This window comes from Chinchilla lanigera, unplaced genomic scaffold, assembly GCF_000276665.1.
Source record: "Chinchilla lanigera isolate Chin_1 unplaced genomic scaffold, ChiLan1.0 scaffold00045, whole genome shotgun sequence".
Lineage (NCBI taxonomy): Eukaryota > Metazoa > Chordata > Mammalia > Rodentia > Chinchillidae > Chinchilla > Chinchilla lanigera.
This window is the reverse complement of record NW_004955446.1, coordinates 3876229-3896198: the sequence shown is the minus strand read 5'-3', so window position 1 is coordinate 3896198 and position 19970 is coordinate 3876229. Positions and strand designations below refer to the sequence as shown.

Here is a 19970-nt window from a genome sequence, read left to right as displayed (position 1 = left end):
TTTTTTTTTTTTTTTTTTTTGGTTTGTTTTCCTCTCTAAATAGTCATGACTAGTAAAAGTAACCAGAACAGCTTTTATTCAGAATGCTTTTGTGGAAAAAGTCTGCTACTCTCACTGTTATAGAGAAGAATATACTGTCCAGGGAAAACAGTTACTGAAATAATGAGAAAAGCTGAGCGCACCGCTACTGACACAATGTCACCCGCTTACCAGCGCAGCCGCTCTCACCCTCTAAAACAAGACATGGCGTGAGTGTTTAAAATACAAAATAATCTCTAGCTTTGACTTTCTTTGCTAAAATATAAAAAATGATTGAGTTGATAAAGAGAGGAAAATTGGTTATTTTAATAGTACAAGGATATAAAATTGGAAGCCAGACAGCACTGATAAAATCCTAGTTTTACTGTTTACTAACTTTACAACTGAACACATCACGTGACTTCTCCATGCCTAAGTTTTTTCACCTGCACGTTAGGAGTAATTAGAGTGCCCACTCTCACGGGTGACACGTGTAACTACAGGAACATTCTTACGTACATGAACTAGAGTAGCGGGTGGTACATTACAAAGTGCTGGGTAAGGGTAAGGTACTGGACTGCTATTGTTAGTAGTTCTTAGTGTCTCTTACTGCCTGACGATAGGAAAAAGCAAGGAGTTACACTCTCAACTTCTCAGTAAGGGTGCAATATTTGGATAACTACAGAGAAAATACTGCCCCAAAGACAGGAGACAGTTTGAAAAATGCTGCTCTAAAGACTTCAGTTTGAAGGTAAAACAAAGATGAATATTTCCTTGCAATTTTATTGTAAGACTTTTTACTCCACTTTTGGAAGAGGCGAAAGAACATGAAAATTCTGAGTTGAGCAAAATATAAATAAATCCACAAATTTTTTTCTTTTAGATTTTAGACTTTGGGATTGGATTAAATAATACATAACAAATAGAATATTTATAAATTGCTTCTCCCTCTGCCTATCCATTCACCCATCTACTACAAATATAAGCAGTGGGGGATTTGTTCCTTAGTCAGGTGCTGGAAATGAAACCCTCCTCTGGGAGCAGAGGGCCAGCGCACAGCCCTTCAGCCGGGAGCATGACTGTTTCCAGCCTCAGGGTGGGTTCAGGGCTGGTCCAGAATGTCTCTCCCTGAACTTGCCAACACCCTTGTTAAGTTAGCTACCAACCAATTCAATTGGAAGCAGGAAATCACTAGGGTCCTGCTTTGGGCAGCAGTTTGGGGAGGTGGGGGTTCCTGACGAGCACTTCTTTACCTGCCCCTGGCAGCCGCATAACATAGCAGTTAACAGCCAGGGAGTCTGGAGTCAGGTAGGTGTGGGGATGAATTTTGGCCCTACCTCTATAACACTGGTCTTTTTCCAAGTTACTTCAGATCCTTCATCTCCAAAATGAAGACCATAATAAGGGCTGCTTCTAGGATGTTGTGAGGTTTGCATGAGGTATTGCACAGAGCGTAAAGCACGTGCCTTGGCTCAGGGTAAACACTCAGGTTGTTCTCTCATTATTGACACCAAAACATCTGCCTTTGAAAACAACCATAAATTATTTCTCTGAGATCCCTATGGAAATGAATACAGGCTCTCAGGAAGAGTTACCCATTTGCACAGAGGCAAACTGTTCGAAAGCTATTAATCAGAGAGCAGGGGGTAAAGATGAAGAAAAACGCGGGGAAGCTCTAGAGACTGCCAAGACTCAGAAAATGGCCCTCAGTGACACAGACGTTAATATGGAGGTGCTTAGGCTGTACAAGGAGATTAGCTTTAATGAAGCGTGGGGACTCCTGAAAAGGAGGGTTGTATGGAAAAAATAATTCCTACTTCTTGGCTTTTGCTTTCTAGGAACTATCTTGACTAGAAGAATTGATTCCTTACAATCTTGGGATTGAAGAAAATCTATTCACCAAAGGGCAGCTGTGGCTGGCCTCTTATTCTTTCTGTCTTTTAAGTCCACGAAAGCTCAATTTGGTAACAATGGCATTAAATACTGTAACTCAGCACACACTTCTTTTGTGTCAGGCTCAACCTCAGGTGGTTTTATGTATTTTTGTATTTAATCATTTTAAGTACATAATATATCAACTTTACATAGACAGCAAAACTTAAACTCAAAAATGCTTATGAAGTTTATGCTGGGTCATACAGCTACTCACTGGTTTAAGGACTGGGATCAGACAGAGCTTTGTCTGACTCCAGAGTCCCTCTGACTTTGGCAGAATTCTTGGCATCTTACGGAACACATTCCTGCCTATGAAAGCGCATTCTTGACTGATAGCACTACTAAGGCAATTTTGGGGGCATCATGGTCAGGTTTTTTTTGGGGGGGTTTGTTTTGCCTCCATAGGAAAAGGGGAAAAGGGTTTCAAGAAAGGAATATTCTAGGTTACAGATATTTAGAGTAGTCTGAGTTATATCTTCCGACTTTTCTTTGCTATATCTTCCTGTTCAAATTTTGTAGAATTACATGAGTGAAAGGGAATTTTAGACATACCAAGAAGTTTGAAAACCCCATTGTTATGGAAAGCTGAATGCAATTCCCAAAATGTAGTTACCAGTTTTATATTACTTTGGTCCATTTAACTTACTGACACTTTCAGCGAGGACTGATTTGTTGTATTGGGTTAACTCAGTGACAGTGCTGAGGCAGTTGAGAGGGCAGAATTACAAAATTTACCCCTTCATTGGTTGGCCTCATCCTCAAAATCCATTAAGATTATGAATGGTCTTCTGTCTTTCTCTCTTGAGCCAATACATAACAGAACATACTCTTTGTTTAAAATATTCTGAAAATGTTATACATAAATTAAAACATTTTCTTATCAACATCAGACAGTAACAGAAATGTCCTGTTTTAGTTTCTGAATGATCTTCAGTTGGCATTGATTTCTAATATAGAGAAGGCATTAACATTAAAAATTTATACTCAAGTAAAAAATAACCTCAAATAATACTAGGAGATCTACTAAAAGAAATTCTTTAAGAAGTTTTTTAGTAGTATCCCCTATAGTTTTAGTTTGAAGTCTTGATCTTTCATTTGTTTGTGTTTTGGTGCCGGAAATTGAACTCAAGGCTTTGCACTTGCCAGGCAGGTGCTGTGCCACTGAGCTATATCCCCAGCCTAAATTTTTTTTTTTTTTGGTACAGGGAATCGAACTCAGGACCTTGCACTTGCCAGGCAGACGCTTATGCCGCTGAGCTATAGCCCCAGTTATTGAAGTTTTGATCTTTTACTATCACATTATTTTCAGGCAGTTCCACTTATATCTACCCAGGCCTTGTGTACACCAAGAACTCTCTCTGCACTGAGCTATATGCCCCTTACCCCTCTATTGCTTTTTAAATAGAGAATCTGAGCCAGTGAGGCATCGATTTTAAGATGAAAGTGTGATTTTTTTCTCCTATTCTTGTCATAGGTTAGCTACTATTTTCCTTCGAAGAAAATGACAAGACATTTTCCTCATCAACATATTGGAAAGGTGAGAGTACCCCATTATGTGGTTTTAGGAAACATTTTGGATCTAACTAGTCTCTCCCCTTTTTAAACTTCCTTCTATCCCTGAAAAAAGTCACACTTTACCCAAGTACACAGGCTTCTGGTAGGAATGATAATTTTTAGAATATCCCCAAATTCTCATCAGGGAGACTTGAGAACACGTCAGGACTTCAAGGTAGTCCCTATGCCCTATGATGTGAACTAAATCCATCATTAGAATCTTAAGTAACTTGCCACACATGCTGAAGTGGTTCTCATGGGTAATCTAGGTTTCAGCAGAGTTGAATGATAAAAATTGGACAATTGTTTCATAGGTGACACATGAAACTACTTATCATTGCTGTTCTAATGAGTCTTTCCCCAGGTGCTTTACATTAATCTTTCAAAATGTTGAACTAAAAGACATATTTTCAAAATACACTGAATAGAGGCTCGTGAATTTACAATGCAATTTGATTCAGACTCATTGTGACTCTAAAGGTTTGATTTGGTCCAAAAAAATATACGACCAACACTTCAAATGGAGTTTTTAATTTTACTTCAATTAGATGTTGCGAAGTTTGCCTACTTGCTTCATTGGAATAAGTTGGGGTACTCAGGGACAGATCCCTCCATAACCAGGTTGAACCTTTCTATATTTTTCTCTGTAGAACACATACCTTCTGTGTTCGTAGGCTTTTTGTAACATACAGAATACAGTAAGTAGGGGCTGGGGATTTAGCTCAGCTGCACAGCGCCTGCCTGGCAAGCGCAAAGTCGTGAGTTCAGTTCCCGGTACCGGAAACCCCCCCCCCCAAAAAAAACCAACAGAATACAGTAAGTGGGGTTATGAGTTAAGCACCCAGGAGTATCTTTTGGATTAAAAAAGTGCAAACAGCTGTGTTTCTGGCAACCAGCCCATGGAAATGGAGAACCTGGTGAGAAATGCGAAGGTTCAGTAGGTGCATGTGCACATGTGGTGAGGAGTTGGGGTGAGGGATGTGTAGTCAGTGTGTTCTTGATAATATCGTACTTGAGCCCTTAATGTTTTACATGTTTAAACCAGGGAAGGATGACATTTCGGGGGACCTCATTCATTCCAATGAGAACAACTTTTTATCCTTAAAACAAGGTGGTATCTGCTATCAAATTTTATTCTGATTTATCTCTTACCATGGACTAACCCATCCCTTTCTCACTTTGCTTGCTCAGTTTTTCTCCAGTCTTATTCTGTGTTATGCCACACACAGTCAGTCTCAAGGTAGTTTAATCCCAACCCAAGTCCAGGTTTCCTCAAACCAGACAGCCAGGAATGTAAACATGAATGGATTATGAGCTCTTTGAAACGGAAAAAAAAAAACAAAACCCAAATCAAAAAACTTGCCTTCTTTACTTCTTTGAAATCAAAGTCTTCAAATTACCTTTATTATTCCTTTCACTGATTTTAATACATCAGACTCCACATTAAAACCTGAGTTTAGCAGCTGCTTTGTTCAGAGGGTCTTGGTGTGAGATTGTGGAGCTGCCTAGGCTTTCCCAGAGGCATTTACTTGAGGGAGAGTACAACTCACCAAAGCCACTATGAGACACCCCAGGCTGGGAAGCGAGTGTGCACTAACCGCGCCTTCCCTGAGTTGGTTACCAGCTCATGCGCACTATGATCCACTACCTGGCAGCACTGAATACGAGATGACAGAGTGCCTTGTGCTATTGAGAAGCTGAAAACTTTACTGGAGAGAATACAGGAAAACTGAAACTGCATGAATAATGAATAAAATGGTGTTCTGGACAGGATTTCAGGTGAGTTTGACCATGCTAGTCCCAGCTGCCATATGTACTTTAAAAAAAGTTATTCTTAGTATTTGAACTATATTTATATCCAGTGTGTCTATAATTCACTTTTAGCAGAAATATAGCATTACCCTCATCAGCGGCAGTCTGTCAAGATCATGCCTATAATTTGTTAATCTTTCACCTAGGGCTTTCAGAAACAAACAAATAAACAAGCACAGATATTGAACACAGTGAATTATATCTCCCTTCTTCCATTTCTTGTTTCCCTCTATTTTATTTATTATTTATTGGTTTTTGAGACAGAGTGTCGCTGGGTAGTCTAAGCTGCCCTTGAATTTACTATGTAGTCCAGGCTGGCCACAAACTCATGCCTCAGCCTCCAAAGCACCAGGATTATAGGCATGTACCACCATGCTTGGCACTCTTTGAATTTTTTGATACTCTACTTCTGAATCTTTTTCTGATACGATCCTTAGATATTTTAACTTCACATTTCTTCACTCTCCATTTTTATTTTTTATCTTACTCAAGTTGCATTACCACTGCACACATTTGCCCTACATTCCAGTATCCACCTGCTAATGCTTCCTTGGTAAATGGAAATCCTTCCAGTCCCCAGATCAAGCTCTCTGTGACGGTGCTATTGTTTGCACCAACCCTTGTGTACATTTTCATGGTAGCTTCTCGCTACCTCCATTAAAATACTGCTCATGTTGTGAAAATTATTTGTTAACATATTGCCACCTCTACTAAATGGTACACCCTTTGAAGACAGGGACATTGTTGTATTCCTTTCATAGCTTCAGTGCCTGACACACAGTAAGTGTGTCTACTAAGTGAATCAGTGGTGGAGGAATGGGGCATGTTATTTAAAAGCCATCACCTTGAGGGATGGATATATTTGTGATAAAACAAGTTTAAAAAAGGTTAATGGCAGAATTTAGATGGTGGTATTCACTGTCCAATTCTTTCAACTTTGCTATATGTTTGAAACTCTTTTCTTAACAAAATACTTTGTGTGTGTGTGTGTGTGTGTGTATATCAATTACCTAAACTTTGGTAATTAAAACACTGTTTAAGCTTTTACTTTTGGCTCATTTCATCCATAAAGACCCATCAAAACATTGTATTTGAGTTCCCAAGAAATCTTCCATAACCCTATCAGTTTAATTACAGCCAAACTAGCTTTGCAGTAGACTCCCACTGATAGTCAAAGAAGCCTAATTTTGCAGGGAAAATAGGGGTCCTCTTCTGCCCTCTTTTACTAACTAGGAACTGCGCTTTCTTCAACTACTAGACTTTCCCTTACTCAGACTATTTCCTTCTGTCTCTGATATGATTCCTCACAAGACTTATCAGACCAATCTTGCATTATTTTTATCCAAGAGCTTCTTCTCTTTTGAGGTCATGTATTTTTCCATTCTATTTCTCTGTGGATAGCGACTTAAGATATACTGCGCTTTTCCAACTATACAGTATGGCTGGCTCACAGGCCACACGGTCTATGAGATCTGTCTCGATCCAAAAAGGTTAAATCACTGGCTCTTCATCTGAGCCTTCCTTAGCAATTGTGTAAACTGTTCCACATAATGCTTTCTGTCTTCCTTTTAAAAATTAAAAAAAATTAAACAAATTCATTTAAATGTTTGCCCTGAAACACTATAAATCTATAAATGTATTTGAATTGTCCATAAGAAATAGCAGAGGCTGGCTACAGTGTCTCATTTTCCTCATCAGTAATAATGACTCTCTGAACATTGTTACCAAGAGTATATATTATATACACACTTACAGTGAATGAAATTTATTTTCTACAGTCTCATGGAAGAGAGCTATCTTTATTTAGATTATTTAAAAGCTATATTTTTCCAAGAAAACTACTTCTGTCTATAATAAATTTTGAGCCCTTCTCAAGAAAGGAAAAGCTTATCAAGGGACAAAGAAAAAGATTTTGAAAATTAAAGCTGTGATTTTGAATTAATATAGGATGAAGTGATACTATTTGAAAGGGTAAATTACATGTACAAAAAGTATATTATGTTGAGAGACTTAGATAAAAAACAGAACTTTTGCAAAAATTCAAGATCTTGCATCCCGTCATAAAAGATCACTACTTTTCCTAAAACAAAATTGTAGGGAAACATTAAGATCATGAATATAAGCTTAAAAACAACCTTCAAACTGAATGAACTTGACCAAAAGGAATAGATCTCTCTTGATAAGGTTTATAAGCATATTGTTTTCCATTGAAAAATATTAACAAATTATTTGACTATATACTCATGACAATTTTTTTTAAAAGGCAGGGCCTTACAGTGGGGGTTTTTATATAATTTAAATTTATGATTTTAGATACTGTTTATGTATTTGATTATGCCTCTATATTTTATTACAAAGTAGTCCAAACTTCTTGACTATGTAGTACTTGACACAATCCAGATAATTTCTGACATGTCTTTCACATAGAAGCATACAAAGAATTTTGCATGAATGACTACTTGAATAAAATACTTTTATTTAAATAAAAGATAAAATATAGGGCATTGGCGTCTGCCATTAGTAAAGGGATTTCCAAGAATATGGGAAAAAGAAGAAAATTTTAGAGGGGAAATTCCTTTGTCCTCCTTTATAAACAGCTATTCAATTATTTTTTTCACTTTTTTACAATGAGAAAAATAATCATTTAAAGCATAGCTGTTTAAATTTATGATTTCATTATAACAAATATGAATTGAATCTTCATGATGGTAAGAGATTCGTTATTATGTCAAAAAAGAAACAAAGTTTTCACTTATAACAACGGCTCATGAGAAAACATCTGTAGTGTTCAAACATGCAATAGTAAATGGGAATTGGCCTTACAGATTATTCATTCTATTCTCATTTTATAGATAGGTAAACTTAGCTCCAGAGAGCTTAACTGATAAGGTTAGGGAAACAGGCAGAAAAAAACTTAGGTTTCCTGCTTCCAGTCCAGTGCATAGATTTCATAAATGTGCTACACAAACCACGCCCTACCTATGGGCTTATGGGGCTCTTCCAACCCTGCATAAGAGTAGAGGTAAGTCTAGACCACAGGGCAGCTTTCCATGGTAAACTCACCTTCGGTGTTGGAGATGGGGAAGCTGTCACATTTGCTTTCACACTGCTGCATTGACAGAGGCCGAACAGTTTCTGGACAGTCACTGGATGCCTGTCCAGTATAGGAGAGACACTGCACAGTTCTCATTTGCTGTCCAACACCACACTGAGCAGAACACTAAATTCGAAGACAAAGAGAAACAAAATGCTGATCTTAGCAGTTCTCAGCGGTAAAAACACTGTATTATATTTCGAATACCACATATATAAAATTTTGGGGGGATAGTACTGGGGATTGAACCCGGGGTCTTTGCATTCAGCTATATTACCAGCCCTTTATTTTTTATTTTGAGACAGGATCTAAACTGCCCAGGCTGGAATTGAATTTGTAATATTTGTGCCTCAGTCTCTGAAAGTGCTGGGGTTATAGGCATGCACCACTAAGCCCAACCACGTTTATTAGTTTTAAAGCCTATGTATGGTTCATCTTTGAGAGGTGTGCAACTACCTCATTCTACTACAGAATTAGACCATATTATTATCCTAAGAAATACAGGCAGCACAGTTGGCGATTTATAATTGCCAATAAACGGAGATTACATGAGCTATTACGTCAACAATTCCAAGCAAGCCTGGTGAATTCTAACATGCAGGCAGTGAGAAAATTCTTCTGATGAAGTAGAACAGTCAAGGATCCGTATTTATTATAAACATGCAGGTAAATAAACTGATGGCTTGCTGCAGTTCCAGTCTATATCTCATCAAAGTGTTAGTTTCGTGTAAGAGCAGTGACTGTTTTGGACTTCTTGTTGGGATCAGTATTCTACGGTATCAGGAACACAGACCTGAGGAGGGGTCTGGTGTTAATCACTTAGCATATTTCCCTCTTCTTTTATCTTCTACTCAGGGACTCAGTCATTCTGGGCTGAAGTTACTGTGAGTGGCTTAGTTTTGGCTGAGACTTATCAGCTGTGAGACTGAAGAATGGAGTGGGGTCTGTTTCCCTAGCCTGCCACCCAGAAAACCAGAAATCCTATGAGATCTGGGAACAAAGGAATGAGGAGCCTACTGGCCATAGTAAATACAGGAATGTTTTCAAGGTAAACAAAGTGAAGCCTTGCTGGATTTGTTTACAAAGCTCTCAAAGTACTCGCAGGATTTGCAAAAATGTTCATAGAGACACTTTTTAAAAATGATTGCACTATAAAAGGGTACTAAAGCATCTTTGAAGATGTATTTTCATTTTTCTTTTTTAATTTTAGGAGATTGGATTGAAAATCAAGATGGGAAGAAACATCTGAGAGCATTTAAAAGAATAATCTCAATTGACAGTACATATTTGGTGAAATTACAAACATACAAAAATTTTCAACTGACCTTTATGTAATAGTGCATTGCAATAAGGAATATTTAAGAAAGGAAATGTCTAGCTGGTTTAAAATAAAAATCATAAGAACATGTCTGAACATGTCTTTAATAGTATATCACTTATGTATTGTGCAGTTCTGACTTCTATAGTAAAAGGTATTTTGACACTTAATGGCGTGTAATGCTTAGAGAGATTTGACCGCAAAGGAATGAGGCGCCTACCAGTGCAGAGACAAGGGATGGTATGTTTACAAGGTAAACAAAGTGAAGGTTTTCAGGTTTATAACATTTTATAGGATTATCAGGTATCTTCCATTTGAACACTTTATAAATTAAGCTAAATACCTATCATACAGATACAAAACTTTAATTATTTTATGATCATCCATACCTCTCCCCACAGAGTCAAAAATCATAATGACACAGTTATATGTTATTTTGATTTATTTCGGCCTCAGATATTAGAAAATGACTAGCTACAAGGCCAATTATGACACCACAGGATAAGAACACTCACTGTCTAGAAATTTACTTTCTGTAGCATTAATTTTTAATAGATTAGTAGATATCTTTTTTAACATTTAGAACAACAATAATTTTCCTTCTGATAAGCTTGAGACATTTCTAGGTAAATGGATGCACCTTGATGCCATACTCTTAAGTGAAATAAATTGGGACACACATGTGTAAATACTGCATCATTTCTTGGTGTGAGAAACCAAAAGTGTAAATAAGGACTAAAATGCAAAACAGGTATTGGGAAATAGGAAGAAAATGTTCAAATGGGGAGAGGAAGAAGGGAGAGGGAAGGGGGAAAGGAAAGGGAAAAGTAAAAAAAAAAATGAGAAAAGAAGGAAAATATGGAAACAAAGCCTTTGTAAATGGGAAGGGGAGGAGAGGTTGATGGGAGGGTAGGAAAATGGGAGAAAAAAAGCAAGGTATCGCATGTACAGGTACAAATTCTCTATGATGAATGTGATCATTACATATATCTAAAATGTACCAATAAAATCTGATTGAAAAAAAAATAATTCTCCTTCTATCCAAGTATACCAACTTTGCTTTTTAAAAATACTTTTAAAAAATTGACAGATACAATTCCATATATTTACTGTGTACATCTTGATGTTTTGGAGTATATGCACATAGAGTGAAATGGCTAGATCTAGCTAATCAACATAGGCATTATCTCACATAGTTATTTTTTTTGTGATGAGAATCAACTTGTTTTTATAGAGATCAAAGTAGCCTACAGCAAAATAACACAAATTAAAAGTATGTGTTGGAACATAAAATGGAAATGAGCCTAATATAAAAATACATATCAAATAACTTATACACTTGATTCCCAATTCACAGTATTCATTGGAGAAAAATAAATCACGTTGAGTAAATATTAATAATATTTCCAAGACTGTCAATTAAATTACCAAACTAATTAAATTCACCAAAACATCTCTGTGAGACTAAAAAGGTTTATCTCTGTTTTCCAAGTGGAAAAATTGGGACACTGATGTTAACTGATTTGTTCTTTAATTGAGAGAGCTAGAATTAGAATGCAAGGCTTTGGTGGCTTGTTTAAGTCTCCAGCCATCTCATCTTATCACTCTCAACTTTAAGTTAAAATAGCAGAGTCAAAAAGTAGATAAACCAGGCATGGTGGTGCATACCTGTAATCCTAGCACTGAGAAAGCTGAGGCAGGAGGATTGCTATGAGTTCAAGGTCATCCTGAACTACATAGCAAGACCCAGCTTCAAAGAACGCCCCCAAAAAGTAGGTAAAAGAGGGATGTATGTAGGTGTGGGACAACCATGGATAAATGTCTATGTGCCCACATATGACTACTGTGATTTAGTAGTTTCTCATTCAGATCTCATACTTAGACTTCTTCCAAAAAAAATTTTTTTTTATTTTGTATCAGGAATGAAACTCAGGACCTTGCACTTGCCAGGCATGCAGTTGTGCCGCTAAGCTACATCCCCGGCTCTTGCAGAATTTTTATTAGTCTATATTTTAATATGTCATGAAGTATATTCGCTGTGGGGAACTGATACATATACACAGCACATCTGAATCCTTTTCACTTTCTCGTCCCCTCCCCTACCTTCCTCGTCCCCAGTTTACCTCCCTGTTTCCTGTCAGATTTCCATGTGTTAATGGTTACTCATAATAGCCAATTAGGAGCCTCTGATTTGTGTCTCCAAGTGCAGCTTGGGCAAGAAGCCCCAGTCTAACGCCTCACCTGGCCCCAGTCTCCTGTCACCCAGCGAGGAGGTGGGCAGCGCCCCAAGCTGCAGCGGATGCGGACAGGAGGTTTGTTCTCCTCCGGACATTGTGCAGCTGGAAATGTTTTAGAAAGGTCACTGCTCTTGCACAGAACAATCCGATGCTTGAATCCTGGACCACACTTTGGAGTACACTGGAAATAAAGCAAATACTAATAAATAACAACAGTTAAGGACAGGAAAATTGGAAGAAACTCTTTCTCAAAGTAAATGTGCATATGTACAGGACATACATACACACTGAATTCTAGACAAAATTGGTAAGATATGAAATGCCTTCAGAGTTTTTAAGCAGAAGTAGTTTTATCTTTTCCCTAAGATCTTTAAGAGCTAAATCCAATGTTTGTTTTTCTTGGCTAACTTATTTTCTCCTGTAATTAGGGATAGGTTTATTCCTCTGTTCATCTCAGTCCTTGGCCTCCCTTCAGCTGCGATAAGAGTCTGCGAGGTTCTATAATGTGGAATCCTTGGTTTCCTACTTGTTGGGTGTAGTCTCCTAAAAAGGAATTTATATGTTACTGGTAGACCACAGGAACTTGTTTCTGTGAAGCAGTTGTAGGTGGTGTAGATCAACTATTGTTACTGTGTGGAAGCTAAGAATACATGGTCACAGGTGAAGGTTTATTGCACAGAAAATCACTAGTCTTTTTTTTCCTTATCGTTCAGTTCCAATGAATCTGACTATTCTTTACAATGGTGTGTGTTCTTCATGCTTAGGAAAATATGCTATGTCACAAATCCTGTTATTTACTTCATTACTAGGTGTTTCTGTAAGTCACCAATTTAACACGGTGCCTGACTGAAGTCCTCTAGTATTGTCCTCCACATGTCTGGACCTTTTCTTAAAATCTGTACTTTCTCTTAGTCAAGTGAGGGCTTTACCCACAACATTTGGAGCCACTGTATCTGCAACTTCCATTCAAAACACACTTCCTGATCTCCTACAGGAGGACCACATCAGACTTGAGGGATGTAGAAATGATGGGATAATCTACCCACAAGGAGCTCAGAGTCTTATTTAGAAGACAGAAATGTGAATACAGGTTAATATTAAGTACCATAAGGGTGGACGTAGAACAGAAATTTTTGTGGGCCTCAGACCCACATCACCAATGACCTGTTTTATAATTATTTACTTATACATCCTTTCATATCCATCACACTATAAGCTCCTGGAAATTATTTGACTTCGCTTTCACCTTTACACACACACACATACATCCCTTACTCCTGGGCTACAGCACCTAATAAATGTATGCTGTCCTTCATCTGGAAAGATACTGGTTTTGATTTATCTAATGATGAGGATGTCTTAGTGAACACTATTCATGCCTAAGTGGTTTTGTTGTGGGTTGGAGCCTAGTGTGTGTCACAGAAAAAGAGAAAAATACTGGTTTTCTTCAGGAGAAAATCAAAGATCATACACAGTCTCTATCACACCTAATTTAATAATAAAATATATCTCCAACTTAGAAAATGTTTCATGAAGATGCATTTTGAGGCAAAATAACATATAGTTTTTTCCAAAATAGCTCCAGTAGAGGCAACAGGGAGTTAAGGTCAAGACAGAAATTCCTGATTCCTGTTATTCCTTTTTATAGCCAAATTAACATCCTTATATCCTGCTGCTGCTTCACTCTGCTTGTTAATGAGCCACTGTTATTAATCAGATTCCTAAATCTCTCTCACATCTATCCATTTCTAACTCTATTGCCACTAACCTTGCTTCAGACAAGCATCAATTCCCCACATAAATTTTGCAACTACTTCCTAGAAGCTCTCACGTTTCTTGCTCTCACCTCAGTCCAATCCCCTTTCCAAACGTCTGTCTAAAGGGACCTGTCTAAAGCACAAATATGATAATATTGTCTTCTGGTTTAAAAAAAAATCTTCCAGTGGCTTACAATTGCTTTCAAGACAAAAAATTCAACTCTGTAAGGGGCTGGGATGTAGCTTAGTGGTAGACCATTTGCCTAGCATGCATGAGGCCCGGGGTTTGGTCACTTGCACTACAAAATCAAATCAGAACAAAAACGACTAAGTTATTTAAATATGCTTACAACACTATGATAGTAAGACTATACTTACTTCTGCAGAGTCATCTCTTTATGTCTTAGCCATGCTAATATTTGTGTTATTTTCTAGTTCCAGGAAAAAGCTAATACTATGGCTGTTTCCTGTAGGTACTAGGAGTGCTACCACTACTACTAACAGTAGCTATTCTTTAATAAACACTAAGTACTGTGCTAAGTACTATAACTTATAGAGTCCTTACAAAACTTCTGTGAGGTGGCAATTATTATTTTTTAAATAAGGAGACAAACTTAGAGTGATAAGTAGAAATTTGAATAGATATTAAATGATGAAACAATTCTAATGCTAATGCTCACAAGTGTTTCTTGGATCTTAGGCTCTATACTATGTACTTTGCATATACTGTCTAATTTAATCTTCACAACTCTACTAGTTTATACTTTCAAGAAACAAAATCATGCAATAATTTCTGTAGAATAAATAAAGCTCTGATCTGAGACTTTTGAGTTGTTCCACTGCTGTCCAGTCCTCTTGGCCTCACACCAAATCTACTCCATCAGCAAAGCCAAAGCTTAGAGGATGTCTGCCATCCTCTCAATGCTTACTATCATCGTAATAATAATAATTCACCTTACCTTCCACTAGAATTTCACTTTTACAAAATACTAAGAAATACTTCATTAAACATTTTTCTTTTGAGAATTATGGCAGATGAGGAAAGCTTATGTGACTTGGTAAAGGATAAACAGCAAATGGTAAAGCTAGAACTAAGTCTTTGGCCTTCTGACTCATTCTTTAGGACCTATTTATTATCTGTTCATCTGTTATAACTGTATTCACAGGCTGTTCTTCATTCTAGTAGAAACAAATACATAAGAATAAACAATAAATCTTAATTAATTATTACAAAAATAATTGGCCATGAAGTGTGAGAGGACAGAAGGCCCCTTCATATTTTAAGGTGATAGGAGGAATTAGTTTTTATATTGTGAGACTACAGTCATGTCTAACTTGGGAGCTTATCTTTAAAAATGCCCTGGTGGCATGTCTTTGTCCCATCACATTTTAAAATTATGTGTATTATATTAAAGGCTGAGGCACATGTATTTTGCTTATTATGATATCTTTTTCCAGTAGAAATAAGCCTTGATTATTAAGGATGTAGTAATATCTAGCAGTCTTTTCAAAGAGCATATGCCAAGTGCTGCTTACAATTCAAGAAGGCAGACAACGCAGACAGACAGTTCATCTATCTGTCCGAGGACAGGCCAGGAAACCAAAACCCAAATTAAACACACAAGACTGACCATAAGAAAAAGTAGCACCAGGACTTATTTAGCCCCTTGACTGTGATAACCTACCTAATCTTCCGTGACACCCCATGAAGACTATTTTCATGCCTATTTCACAGGTGATGAACACCCAGAAGCACAGACAGGTCCAGATGGAGGATTCCTACCTAAATAAAGCTCAGGTAGATGTGTCAAAAGACACAAGCTACCTATGGGACAAGATGCAGTAAGTTGCAAAGGCAATTGTACAATGACTTCTATTTAGGCAAGAAATAATTTTAGAAAATCACACTTGAAAATTAAGTAAGCCAGGGAAATTCAGTCCTATTGCAAGGGAAGTAGAAAATCAACTGGATTCTCAAAATAGGGAATGGCTGAAAACTACAGTAATTCCCCCTTTATCTGTGGTTTTGTTCTCTGTGATTCTGTGGTCGAAAAATAGTAAATGGAAAATTCCAGAAGGAAACAATTCATGAGTTTTAAATTGTACACCACTCTGTGTTGTGTGATGAAATCCTGCACAGTCCCGCCTGGGGCAAGAATCATCCCTTTGTCCAGCATATCCAGACTGTATACACTACACCCCCAGCCTCGGTCACTCAGTAACTATCTTGGTTATCAGATGTCTCCCTGACACAGTCCTTGTGTTTAACCAACCTTTATTTTACTTCATACTGGCCCCAAAGTGCAAGAGTAGTGATGCTGGCAATTCAAATATGCTAAAGTGAAGCTGTAAAGTGCTCCCTTTAATTGAAAAGGTTAAAGTTTTCAACTTAAGGAAAGAAAAAAAAATCACCTACTGGGGCTGTTAAGATCTATGGTAAGAATGAATCCTTTGAGTAAATCTTCCACTTGTGAAACTGAAGAAGGAAAAAGAAATTTATGATAGTTTTGCTCTTGTAGCTCAAATGCAGAAATTATGGTCACAGTGTGTGATAAGTGCTTAGTTAAGATGCAAAAGGCGTTAAACTTGTGGGTAAAAGACATGAGCAGAAAACATGTTCCAACTGACTGCAAAGGCACTGAGCCATACGAAGATTTCAGCAAGAGATCCTCTGAAATGAAGGACACCACACCATTCAACTCAAGTAAAGGACGGTTACACCGATTCAGGAATAGGTTTGAAATAAAAAATATAAAAATTGCTGGAGTGGCGGCATCTGTACTGAAGAAGCTGCTGCCACATTTCCAGCAGAGTTGAAGAAGCTGATTAAGGAGAAGAAGGTTCCATGCAAAGCAAGTTTCCAACTGCGACAAAATTGAGCTCTCCTGAAAGAAGATGCCCAATACAAATGATATTTCTAAAAGTGGAAAGGAGGCAGCAGAGCACGGACACAGGGAAGGACAGAATATCTCTGGTACTGTGTAGCAATGCCGCAAGTCATATTATAACGGCGGGATATATCCTATAGCCAGAACAGAGAGCCCAGGTGCTCTCAAAAACAAAAGCAAAAATAGTATTTTGAGAGAAGGGACAACATTCACAGATTTACTTATTTATGCAGTGCTGGGCTTCAAACCCATGACTTGAAGAACACTAGGCAAGCACTATTCCACTGTGTTGCCCTCCAAGCCCACACATAATTTTAATTATGTATATTGTTATAATTGCTCAATTTTACTATTGTTGCTAATATCTTCCTTTGCCTAATTTGTAAATTAAACTTTATCCCAAGTATGAGTATGCAGGAAAAAAATAGTATAGATAGGGCTCAGTACTATCCACGGTTTCAGGCATTCAGTGGGGGTTACAGTGAATAATAAGTAACGGACTGCTGTACATTTCTGCTGTCTTCATATGCAATGACTGTCCAGGCTTGAGGCCTATAGATCGAGCTATAAATATTACACATCTCTAGCCAGCCTCTCAACTCGGGTCTTTGTAAACATTGCACTTCTTGTTTTGTTTTGTTGTTTGGTACTGGGAATCGAACTCAAGACCTTGCACTTGCTAGGCTGGCGCTTGGGCCGCTGAGCTATATCCCCAGCCCTGCACTTCTTAACGATGACTATAAAACTAAATGTTTGAAATTGCTTCTAAAAAATAATGAAGGCACAGGGACGCTGCTTCGAACAGGTTCATTCTAAGTAGATCTCTATCCAGCAAATCCTTCTGATCTTACATCAAAGATGTTCAGGCAGAGCATCCTTAGTTTTTACTTTTACTTCTTCCCTCTGCTTTCTTTAGCCTGTACTTCACTATTGCCTCTTGTTAGCCTGCTAATAAATGGGCTTGCCCACCTGACCATTTCAGTTTGATTTAACTGTATAAAAAATAAGAAACTAGAAAAGCAAGATATAGTCATGGCTATGCATATGGTTAATAGGAGTTAAACTAAGTGTGACTGCTTCAGAGTATTCTCCATAGGTGTTCCCTGGCCCATATACAAGTAAAGACTAGGCTTTTGAACACTTTTTAAATAGGAAATAGAATCCATTAGTAATCAGTAGAAATTTAAATACTTAGTAATAAAAAGGGTTTTTGTTGAAGAATAATTTTAAATATCAAACTCCATCCCACTTTTTCTCATAAACCATTAAGTAGTGGGGTGGAAAATATTATCTCAATAGACAATTAATTCATTAATAAAATTTTTTCTATTTCTCCTTATTACTGGTAAATTACTATTCTCTCCTCTTTTATTCATAGAATTAGAATCTTACAATTATTTAAAATATTACCAGAGCATGTGGTTTTTCATTTCAGTGGGATGTAGGAAGTGATTTTTATATGACACATTTATGTTTCAGCTTGATGTTCCATGGTTAAGAACACAAAAAAGCATATTTCATAGAAGAAAAAGTATTTTATTTTATTATTATTAATATTATTACTATTAGGTACTAGGAATTGAACTTAGGACCTTGTGCTTGCCAGGGAGGCATTTGTGCCACTGAGCTATGTCCCCGGCCCTAAAAAGTATTTTATAACACACCAGGGAAAACAATTTGGCACTCACTTGTAAAGAATAGAAGTACAGGTAATATTTGTATTTTTAGAAGTACAAGTAATATTTGGGGGCTGGGTGTGGTGGTGCATTTCTCTAATCTTAGCACTCGGAGAAGCTGAGGCAGGAAGATTGCAAGTTTCAGCCCAGTCTGTGAAACTTAGTGAAACTCTGCCTCAAAATAAAAAATAAAAAAAGGGCTGAGGAACGTAACTCAGTACAAAGGCTCTGAGTTCAATCTCCAGACTGGCAAAAGAAAAAAAAAAAGTTAGATCAAGTTCTTACTGTAGAAGTGGATTTAATTTAGTTAGAACTTAAGAGTATGCAGGTGATGTAATAGCTGTCTTCTTAAACAAGACACAGAGCCTTGTAGGGAAGTCCTTGCCTTGCCTCCCTACCTCTAGTCCTTCTTAAGTAATGATACCTAAATGTGAGTCTTATAAAGTCAGTTGAGTATGATGCTAGTAATGCACTCATCCAAGAAAAATACGAGAAACAGACCTTTTTCAGTGGGTACTCTGTGGGAGTCAAAGAAGCCATTCCGATACATCAAAGAATAAGTTAGGATGCTGGAACCCATCCACAGTGCAACAATGCTTTCGAGACCTACTTGCCAAGTGAGGGAGAAAAAGCACCTTACATGCAGCACAGCACCGATGATCTCAAGATCAAGGACAGATTATAGAAAACGGGAAAGTTGGGGCTTCATTAATTTCACGAAAGGCTTCTGATGAGCCACTTCCCACCACGGTAATTTCTCTTTCCCCCGATTCTGCCATTAGCATTGGGCGGGTTTAACTGATCGGGAAAATGGTTACTGGCTTTACAACAATGGAAACTAGAGTAGCCAACAAAGAAAAGGAAAGGGTCAAAAGGTAAATTTCTCCTTTTGCAGCATATTTCCACCAACTGAACCTCACCCTGCGATTAGCAGAGCTCGACAGCTGAGTTAGAAATGAGGCGAGAGCAGAAAGAGAAGGGAAGTTCTCATGGGTGTGTCAAAAGAAAATTGTGTAAAATATTTGCAAAAGGTTAAGTGAAAGAGATTGAACACTGCCTGCTCTTCTGCTGGGACCTGCTCTTTTCATTAGGGGAGGTACTCCAGTCCTCCAGGAGAATAGGCTCCTTGTTTCACTTTGTTCTCTGACATTTACTTCATTTAATACTATTTATTCTTATTTATTTTTAACCTATCCAGGGCAGACAGGCTGCCTGCTAAAGTAAAGAAGTAGAAGTGTGAGAATACAACCCACCCTTTGCAAAAGAAATTGAAAGACTGTATGGGGCAAAATTCAATGATTTGCTCTTGGCTAAAGACTGATGGTATAAAGACGGCAGTGCTTTGTAACCCATGTTTACCACCTAGCGTCCCAGGAGTTTTCCTGTGTCATCTGTGGAGAGATAATAGTGCTACCAAAGCTTTATCTGAGATGATAGTCGTCACATGGATACCTCTACCTTCCCAGCACCACTTCCTTCTCCCACACTGTTAACCTCAGAAATGTGATTAAAAGTGTCCCCAGCTTTTATATATCTCTTCAGGTAGCCTCCAGGAATGTCTATGAACCTCACAGAGCTATTTGAACATGTTACTTTAAAAGACTGGATCGATAAGAATAAAAATTCTAAACCAACCGGGAGCAGTGGTAAATGCCTATAATCTCAGCTCCTCAGGAGTCTG

General features: G+C 37.7%; 1 protein-coding gene across 2 annotated transcripts in view; it reads right to left on the bottom strand.

Moving 5' to 3' along the window:
* The window catches only part of Adamts6 (ADAM metallopeptidase with thrombospondin type 1 motif, 6), a 282035-nt gene that overhangs the window by 6631 nt on the left and 255434 nt on the right, over window positions 1-19970 (bottom strand). Inside the window, exons 23-24 of one of the 2 annotated variants that reach the window (XM_005392632.2) lie at window positions 11973-12149; window positions 8383-8539 (exon numbers count right to left, since the gene is read on the bottom strand). In XM_005392632.2, coding sequence (XP_005392689.1) covers window positions 8383-8539; window positions 11973-12149 — 334 coding nt within the window. Of the gene's footprint in view, window positions 1-8382; window positions 8540-11972; window positions 12150-19970 lie in introns of those variants that run through there. The other variant, XM_013518467.1, reaches the window with a different exon arrangement.